Genomic DNA, 10,563 nt, shown 5'->3' with positions numbered 1-10,563 from the left:
TATTTGTCATTAGCTCTAAAAGTCTTTGTAGACCCAGTCACTTCTATTAAAATCATCATCAATTGTTGATTACTTCTATACCAAACAAATTTTCAAGTAAACATTCTTTGTCCAAAACAGAGAGGTTTTAATTTTATGTAACCAAGCAAATCACTAAAATAATAAGATTTGCATTAGTCATATATGAGGATCCCCACTGTAAAATTTTTTAACATTTAAGTTTGTGATAAATTGCTTTTTAAAATGCTGTTAAGGTGTTTTTGAGATTATTTTACACTCATATTATACAAGCTAAGCTAGGTTTCAAAACATCACTATTCCAATTAATAAAAACAACTTCTATTTGAAACTACTATCTGAAAAATATAGTTAGTGTCCAAGTAATCTGGACAGTCTAGATTCATTTTATACTTAAATTCTCTAAGTTGAAAACGTCTGAAATATCCCAGGAAACAAAATGACAAAATGTGGGCCAACATGACCTATGGTAAGCACAATGCAGACTGAGCCAACATCATGATAAATATACAGACAGAAAAAAAGTCAGACATTCATATTATTCCAAAAGTCAAATTGTTGGCATCAGGTACACACACACAAACACACATAAACACACACACACACACACACACACACACACACACACACGTTGCATTTGGGTAGTTAAAGCCTCAGTCCAATAAATGTTTTCAAGACAACAGAGCAATTAGGCTATTTCTAATATGCCACCATTACTGATTGAAAAGTCTGAGAAAAGTGAAAAGAACTTTAAAAGCTATCTCTGTATTGGTTGATAATCATATAATATTTTCATTCCAAGTTAATTCAAAATTATACAAGCCTGTTTGTCCAATGATACTTTGTTATATATACCAACTCAAATTACTATAAAAAATCTAGTAATTAACAATTGTAAATGTTCCATCATACAGTATTAAGTTATAAAAAATAAGAGGAAGATTTAAAGCTTTTCTCTGCTAGAATTTGCCTCTTTATTTTACTAAATGACAAGTAATGATATGATAGAGGCTATATAATACATCATTCATATATTCATTTTTAAAACTTGAGTTAACTAAAAAGCTGACTTCTGTCTCATGAAATTAAATAAAAATAAATACATGATAAGGCAATATCAACAAAACTAACTACAAAATACATTTAATCTATTCCCCTTTATCCCTAAATTGTCAAATATAATTAAGAGTGTACATTTGGAAATGTGTATCTTTAAATAGGTATATCTGAATATTCATTACATGTGAGTTTGTATACATACATATTATGCATTTAATGAATGCATATCCATTACATGTGATTTTTGGAGAACTTTTACATATCTAAAATATTTATGGTCTCACAGCAAGCCTGAAAGAAGGAGTGCCCTTGAAGTTGAGGTATGACCTTAAATTGAAGATGCCAGTTTTGCTGCAGTTGTAAAAATGTATACAAATAATTCCACAGTATCACAGTCCCCTTTCTCCATTTTGTTTTTTAGGGCAAATCTTGAATATATGAACAGTCTTTATTATTTGAATATATATAGATTCACTAGACCAATTTTAGAAGTTGCTATATATCATTCTTAATCTTGTACAAAAAGGAACAAAAGAGAAAAGAGGTGCTGTTACCTATCAAATAAAGCTGAAGAGCCAAGAAACTTTTGTAACATAGTATAGTTTTAGTTACATATATAGTTTTCAACAAAACTTTGCTTTGTAAAGAAATTGAGTTCAAGCAAATAAAACTATATTTTTCTCCCACAAAATGCATATCTATTGAACCAGTAAATCATCTGGCCTTTTATCATCCCTTAGAAAGGGAAGAGAGTAAGACTGATTTGTGGCATTCTGTCCCAAGCGACACTAAGTTATGACACTTTTGAGGAGTTCACGGGACCCTTATTCAAAGAAGAAATCGTTCTCATTAGTCCAGAAAGGAAGGAGAGTATCCATTACTTTTGAAGCCTAAAATACTATTAGCAAAGTACATCTGCACCTGAATATCTGGGGTTTCTCTGAATATGAACGTTTGGTTTTCGGCTGTCAAAACTTCATTTCAATGGGATCAAACGCAAGAAATTCTAAAAAGGCAAACTTTACCATTTTTGTGATAGTAGGTGACCTCCACTTTCCTCTCCTCTGACCCCAACAACGCTTGTGCGATTTGGGCCACATCATGCCGCTTGGTCTCGGGCCCATGGAGGAAGTCGCAGGTGCAGGGCTTCTGCATGACATCTGGCCTGGAGAAGCCAGTCATCTCGCAGAACCCATCGTTGCAGTAGATGATGGCACAGTTCTGCACTCTGGCATTTGCAATGATAAATTTTTTATCTGCAATCAAAAGACAGTAAGGCATCTTTCAAAACCCTTCCACAAGATTCTCATAAGCATGGGAATAATTTGTTGCATATGAGGAGATATAAAATGCTGGTACTTCCCAAACTGTTAACTGTCCAGGCTTTTGAAAGGAAGAGAGAGGGAAAAAAAACGAGGAAAAAAAAAAACACCTTAAATATGAAATATTGGCCATAAGCCGTTTTAACAAAAATATATTAAGGACTACTCTTCAAATTTTGAGAATGTAATTTCCTAACTAACCTAGTTCTCTAGCCCTCAAACCCCTGGGATTCTAATGACAATCAGCTGCCCCATTGATATTTCCAGAATACCGTCTAAATGCAGGGTAAATATTTTCAAAGCCAAAACAGTGAAACATCCTGTAGCTGTCAGATTCCTCATTTCCACCTTGACATTTAGAGTACAACTTTCTCAAAGTTGTTATTATTCCTGAATTTGGATTTTCTCTATCCCTGTAAGGCATATGACACATACATCATGTCAAAAATTAAATAAATAAAACTACTAACAATGAAAGTATTTCACATTAATTAGCAGTTCAGTAATGCAAAGGTTCAACTTCTCATAACACATATTTTCCAGAAGATAAACACATTTACACACACATACACACACACACACAGTCAGTAAATATCATGTTCACACCTTTACACTTCTACTTTGGGAGAACCATGAATTTTGTGTAGTAGTAGGTGTTTTAATACAAATGGTTTATTACTTTTGATCACATATTATATTTACCACTTCCACATAGAGTATGAAGCAGGGTTTACAAGTTTATGTTATACACAAGGCACTATATACTAATGTCACTAAAGATATTGCCAAAATAGCTGCAAACTGTACAACATAAGTGTGTGTTAATGTGGTTTTAAGAAACTGTGGACTATCAATGATCAACTATAGGATTTAAAATCAACATATTTATGTAACATTCATTCATTATAGTTAGTCCACAGGAGAATACTGAAATTCTCTGCATTCCATCTTTGTGGGATTTACTTAGTGTACTTCAATTTTTAAATTTCTAGATAGATACTGAAGGGGAAATTAAAAGACAGAAACATTCTTTTGAATAATGAACTATTTACAGCACGAATCAAATATATATATATTTCCCCCAAAATTATCCTGCCTGGGGATAGATTTACATTGATTCAATGTAAAGTTTAGCTTCTATAAACTAGCAGCCAGAAAGCATCCAAGTCAAGCCACAGCCTTGCAAATTAACCAAGGTGAGGTATAGTGTGCAGAGCCATTTCCATCGCTGCTAACCATTCACATTCTCCAGTTCCCATAGTATTCTCTGCCCTGCTCCTGACTTTCAAAAAGTCCGCAATTAAAACAGCTCCAAAACACAGACCCGGTTTTTACACCAGCACGTTCCCTTTAAGATAGTAGAAGAGTAGGACAGCAAGTAGCAAAGGCAGATAATGGAGCAGTGGGAGAGGAGGATCACATTGCCTCCTCTAATGGAGACCCTAATCTAACATGTAAATCAAAATTAATATCGGAGGGAGAGCACTCCCGCAGCCAGGCGAACCCGGCTGGCTTTCGCAGCCTCCGAACTTGCCGGAGCCCGGAGTTGTCGGTCTCCTCCGCTTGCCAGCGGCGGCCGCCAAAGGCACTATCGAACCGAGCAGAAAAGCGAGGGGGAGAGGAGCACAAATGAACTTACTTTGCCCTTCAAATTTCCGGATGATGGTGCCCAGAAATGTGTTCTGTGGCGCCACATGCCCCCTGCGGACAGGCATGGTGACCCCGGGGCGCCGGGGCGCGCGCCCCCAGCTCCGAGCTCTCCCGGGAGGGCCCCGCCGCTAGAGCCCAGGCCGGCGCGCGGGCCGCTCTTTGTGGCCGAGCATCCTCCTTGGAAGGCGGCAACCTCCTCCCATGAGCGCCACTTCACACACCGCTCTCCCCGCCGGAGTCCGTCCCTTCCCTCACCTCTCAGCTGCCCGGAGAGGGCTTGGGGGTGGGGAGAGGGGAGGAGGCGGGTGCGGGGAGGCGGCGGGGGAGGGCGGGAGGGCGGGAAGAGGGAGGAGGGAGGAGGGAGGAGGGAGTGGTGGGGGTGGGGAGGGGAGAAGGGGGCGGGGAGTCACAAGGGCAATTGATCCGTTTCTCTTCCCCCAAACAGCGCCAATTTCCCGCTGCAAATGGGCTGAACGGAGCTGGGAGGACGTGAGGATGGCTAGGGGGATGGAAGACTTGTTAGGCTGTTGCTGGAAGGGGAGAAAGGAAAGGAGGCTGGGGGGGGGGGGTGTTGAGGGGGGCTTGACGTTTCTGTCTCCGCCCTCTCTCTCTTTCTACACACACACACACACACACACACACACACACACACACACACACCCAAGCACACGCACACACTTATACACATAGGCACAGGCGGGCGCTCGCGCGCTCCTTTCTCCGGAGAGCTCGGGCGCCGCCACCGCTCAGATTACTCCAGCGCGCTCAGCCAAGAAATCTCCAAAACTCAGTGACAAGCAGCTCCTCTGGGAAGGTGATCTCCATGGCCGCCAGCCACGGGTTCCGGCCCTGAGCCCCTCACGCCGCCGCGGTGGCTAAAACCCTTAGCTGCAAAGAAAGGACAGGTGGGAGCACAGTCCCTGCGGGGAGAATTATTTCTAAACGCCGGCGGAGTTCGGGAGGTTGCGTGTTGAGGAGGAGCCACTGAGAGGTGCAGGCTTAGCCTCAGGGCGCACTGGGGCCCCCGAGCTCTGAAGAGGTAGGTGGGCGCTGACGCCCGGGCTGAATTGGCACCACGGTCCCTGCCTGGCGGTCCCTGCCCGGCGCTGAGCCGCGCTGCCCAAGTCTGAGGACTGGCGCTGCCACTGCCTCCGGGCAAGCCCAGCTTCACTGCTTGAACCCTTAAGGAAATGCAAGGTTGGGGGGCGACCCCGTCTCGCGGTGCCAGAGGCTGCGAGGAAGATGAGAAGGCCAAAGACCACCGTGCAAGCAACTGGTACAAAACAAAGCGAGACTTTGAAAGGCGAGCCTGGGAGCCAGGGGGAAGAAACAAAAGGTGGGTGGGGCTAAGAGTTACCAGCCTTGGGGTGAGCTCCCACGCCACTCATCCCCTGAACACACTAGACCCCAGTCTGATCACTTCCACCATTTCCAAGGAATCATCTCATTTAGAGGGGCAGGGAAGGTTCAAGGGGAAGAATCGAGTCATGTTCCTTTTTGCTTCTCAGAGCACACCTACTCAGGAATCTTCTCGTATAAGAACACACACTGCTGGCCAAATAGTCCTCCTGGAAACTTAGCAAATCAAATGTGACAAGCCACGCCAGGAGAGGTTGTTTTCTAAGCTGTTCTTCTAGTTTTTCTTGCTTCTTTTGGCTTCATTTGTATTATTCTCTCCTTTAACCCAATTGTCAGCCTCTCTCCGTGCCCCTTCTTCCGATGAAAATTGCCACCACTACAACCTCCAGAACTAGAATGCTGACAGACCTGCTATCCAGCTGGGAATAAAGGATGCAGAGCCCCATATCCACTCATGCAGATAAAGTTTTTTTGGGGTTTCTGTGCCCTGAAATAGTCAAATTCATATTTTCCCAGTTTCAACCTCATATCTGAAATTAAAAAAAAAAAAAAAAGGATGGGACTGAGATGGTCCAAGAGGGAGGGAAACATCAGGAAGGTGAATCCTATAGACCAATTTTATTTTAAGTTCCAGAAAACACAAGCTAAAGGTAAAAATTCCAAACAAAAACAAGAACCTAAACAATTCTTATTCTTTCATATCAGAGTAATGAAAATGAATTAGAGAGCTGAGACATTGATTTTGAACTGCTGAATTCCCCAGGTAATTAGCTTTACTTAAAAAGGAGCAATACGTCGGGTTACATGAGCTTCTCTGAATCTGTGCAGGTTCCTCTCTTGGAATAGAAAAAGACACAGTCTTCCCTCCCGAGCACGGCTTTATTTATTACTCCCCCTTTTCCTACAAGTAGATATTTCTGTCCTTTCTTAAGCTAGCTGCAGCAGCCAGGCTTGGAAACAGCACTGTTCTCCCAGGTGCTGAGAGTGTGAAGGAAGCTATCCATGGTGCTGACTCTGGCTCTGCCTTTAGCAACTGTAGCAACTGCTCTCTGCCTACTCCAGCAACATACAATAGAGCTGCCAACTCAGGCAAGTGGCCCCAAAATCTTCATATGTAGTACTTGTCTTCACTGTATGCCCACAGAAACACAGAGTGCTCTTTGCCTCCAATTTCTAAAACACCTTTTTCTGCTTTGCTTCTTAGGCCAATCCAAGCTCAAATCATTGCTCCCCAAAATGCATCAAGGACTCCAGAGAAAACTGAACAAACCACATACTGTGTGGGTTGTAATTAAGTTTTTATGTGCACTAAAAAGGCATTTGTAACACAACAGTAAGTCATGTCAAAGTCATATGAACAATACGTTTATCAAACCACGTGTAAATTGGGCGAATAGATGTCGCTTTAAAGGGAAATAGGTATTTCTGAATGCTGTTTGAAACACGTGTATCTGCCTCATGGCAAGGTGCCTTGGCATGCATAGAGTAACTATGCATAATGCCTCTAATTATGAACCTGATATTAACTTTCACAGATTTTCTTAGTCTGAAAACCCTTGAATTTCACTTTAAGAGTAGAAAAGTGGTTTCTTCAAACAGAAAAGCAGCATATTGCTCTCTGAAGTATTTTCTCTCTACAATCTTTAGAGGAGCCTCTGTTTATTCTGGGAAATTAAATGCATGATGGTTAAAGTTCCATTGTCTGTGTTCACATGAGCAACCTCTGTGGGCTTTGAATTTTCCCCAACCTCATTTAGCTCTAAGATTAGTTCTACAATATTAAGGGTTTAGTATAAAATCACAGGACAGTCTATAACCTATGTGCTGTAATTGATTGATCTGAGCAGAAGATTAAAGCCATCCTGTTTCTAAATTACATCAATAATCGGGTCCATGCATTATACATTGGTACAGTGGAGACAAGCACATCGATCTATATTCAGCCAGTAATAGAGTAAAACCAGAAGATGATAATCATGGCTGCATTCTGGAAGTTTGCCCCCTCCTCTCTACAAAACCGGAGTTTAGATTTTATGTTGGGGCCAGGTTTTACAAGGTTTTAGTATTTTGGATCTTTATTTTTAGAATTCCAATTATTGAACAAAGCACAGAAGTTCAACTGGTAAAAATTACCAAGGGTATAATTTAATACTCAACATGATCTAGTTATGAGCAAAGATACAGAACAGATTCAGATATATTCTTAAAATTACTTAGCTGTCTCTATTGCTTTAAAATTAAGTAGTTTAGTATTTACAGTATGTTAAAAAAAAAAAAACTTTTTAGGGATGTCTACCGCCTTGCAAGTACTCCATAAATTCCACACACATAGAAATTTGTATGCAATCCCACAGAATTAATGAAGACCTACTCTAGAACCCTACATTACAAATTATTTAAATATAATACATTAATGCGTGAATCTTTAAGGAAATTGTAGCAACTGTTATGGGCTATATAAGTGAAGTTCTTATATTGAAGGAGAATGAAAACTTTTTAGATCAAATAAGCAATGTAATTTGTTTCCTATTTTTGAAATTAAGTAGAATATAAATCAATGAAATGAATATGAAGTTTTCTCAATTTGACAAAATTAGTTTAATGATCTGATGACCACAATGCAGCATTCAAAACACTAAGGGGATTCTGAATTATTTTAGTAACTGGATCACAATTACCACAGAATAAAAACAGAAGATGGTAATCTAAGAAGCATCTGACTTTATATTTATAAGTGAGACAAATTTGGCTTATATTATCACATGTAACTCTAGAATATTCAAAGAGGCAGACATTTTGAGGTCATCTATTAAAACAATAAAATTTCTGTGCAGGCAGGAAAAATTGTAGTATTACCTAAAGTTGTCATTTATAACAAAAACTAATGAAAATAGTTAAGCTCTCTTGTTCTTAGCTTACTTTCTAAAATCAGAATAACAATCTCCAACTTTCAGTTTTGTCTAAAGAATAACTAGAAAAATGGATATAAAGTGCTTAAAGCAAATTCTGGCAGGTGGTAAACATTTAAATAACAGTTGTCCCACAATGTAAGCACTCTATATTTTGAAAGTTAGTAAATTAATAATAATAGCACTAATATATAGGATTTAACTAATTCAGTTAAGATTGTGTTGGTGGCATGTGTGTTTGAAACATAAGAAGAAAGGTATATTCCTGTCCACCAGCCCCTTCTCTACCCCATCATTCACCTTCTCCCAAAGTTCTACTGCTAGTGCATGACAACCCCCAATATGTTCTTCCAACATAAACTTGCCTTATGTATATAAATGTGCATTACCTGGTCTGTCCTGTATGATTCATCAATTATTTCAATTTCTAAATATGCTCCTTCACTTTAACCTCACCTCATTTTGCTGAATGCTATATATGCACCTCATCTGAGAAAATTAGAGAAGGAATTATGTCAAGAATCAGCCAGAATAACTCTTTCATTGGATGTAGACTATAGCCATGCTGCCTTTTCTCCAATAAGGCTTTGGCATGCTCCTCCATTCTTTTTCATAAGATGTTTGTTTTCAATTTTTTTCCCCCCAAGATATCATTCACTTTGTCTTTCAGTCTCCTGGCTTTTTCATTAAGCTTTAGTCCCCTCTGTTCTACTTGGCACCCAAACTATGCCTGTTCAATGTACTTGGCAGGATAGTTCAGTGGACTGGCAGTTTGAACTACCATTACAGTCCTCCTAAATAGGTCTCTGGGATGTTGCCTCTCCAGGGGCTTTGCAATAAACACAATTTTCTCAGAAGAATGTGAACTTGTCTTGATCCCTTGGACTTTGCTTTGTCATCAAATGACACTGGGTTGGAGATGTTCTTCTTGGAAGGTGGTAGCCTTGGTGAGAGGTATAAAGCAAAATCTTTTCCATGACTTGCCCAGGTTCTTCTACTTCTGGCCTCTGATACTCAACACATATACCTACATGGCTACTCTTGTTAGGACAGTGTTAATTTCTCAGAAAAATAGCCATATTCCGGCAGGTTTGCTTAGTTTTGACACACTGTCTCCACCACAGTGGCTGCTCTGTCAATATGCTTGGAAACTTTCTCATGGATTGTTGAATGAGAAGGCTGAGCATGCTAAAAGTCTCATCTATTTTCACCTCCACAGCATGGTTTATACCTGTGTTATGTACCCTAGAATGTTTTTCACTTCATATTTCCAAACAGAAAGATTAGTGTTACAGAAGTACCTACTTATTCCCAGTCCAAGAGATATGAATATTGTACTTAAAGTTTTGCACAAATTTCTCTATGATTTTTACACTCAGCAAATGTTAACGCTGGAAGGTCCAAACCTTTGAATGTACTGTGTCATAAGCAGCCTGCTTACATTGATTTCCTAGCTCCTCCCTTAGACCACTCCTTAGAAACTAGGAGTATGACACTGTGGCACAGCCTCAGGTGGCATTACAGGCCTTTGCACAAGCCAACACAACTTTTCTGCGTAAGTCACCTTTGTATAGACTTCATTGAATCAGGCTGTTGTCATCTTAACATCTGCCTTTATGAGTCTGTTTATCCTTACAATTGCCCTTGGCTGATTCAGTCTGACTCATTGCTTGCTCAAATCCTTGCTTTGGAAGGCTATTCAAGATATATACACAATACTTGAGGAAGGAAATAGCATATATATATCACTGCAAAGGGGTTGAGAAGATGTGGAACAGAGAGGTGGCTAGGCTGGATGACTCATAAATGACTGAGAAATTCTTGGTAAACGATCAGTCTGACTTTGTAATCAAGTGATATAGTATCGGAATGGAATTAAAGGGAATAATTATTTGGTGCTGATATGCTAGAAAGGTACTTCAAAGGCTCCTTGACTTGAATATTTAAACTTCCTAAGACTATGCTTTTCCCCCCTCTTTGGCTGTGTAACAAACTGTTTTAATCCATGGTTGTGCCTTATTGCTCCATTAAAACTGTATCCTCTGACCCATCAATAAATAGTTGTAATTAAAACAATAAAAAAGATGTAGAATGGAATAGGTAAATCATACTCACACTCATTAGTTTGAGTGACTTAGACTAATACCAGTGACTGCTCTTAATGTATTAACATAAGTATGCCTCATTATAAAATTGAATATTTCTTCAGAAAATTTAGATGCTTTTTCAGTAACATACTTTCAATG

General features: G+C 39.8%; 1 protein-coding gene across 1 annotated transcript; it reads right to left on the bottom strand.

Annotated features, from left to right (window-relative positions):
- Window positions 1–2,067: 2,067 nt before the first annotated feature.
- Window positions 2,068–4,306, bottom strand: LOC123651641 (potassium voltage-gated channel subfamily H member 7-like). The gene is made up of 2 exons (XM_045575491.1): window positions 4,039–4,306; window positions 2,068–2,333 (listed from the first exon to the last, which is right to left on the bottom strand). The coding sequence occupies exons 1-2, from the start codon at window positions 4,112–4,114 to the stop codon at window positions 2,068–2,070; spliced, it is 342 nt and encodes a 113-aa protein (XP_045431447.1). The 5' UTR covers window positions 4,115–4,306.
- Between the last annotated feature and the right edge of the window lie 6,257 nt (window positions 4,307–10,563).

This window comes from Pipistrellus kuhlii, unplaced genomic scaffold (genome assembly GCF_014108245.1).
Source record: "Pipistrellus kuhlii isolate mPipKuh1 unplaced genomic scaffold, mPipKuh1.p scaffold_m20_p_7, whole genome shotgun sequence".
NCBI lineage: Eukaryota > Metazoa > Chordata > Mammalia > Chiroptera > Vespertilionidae > Pipistrellus > Pipistrellus kuhlii.
This window is presented reverse-complemented; position numbering and strand designations above follow the sequence as displayed.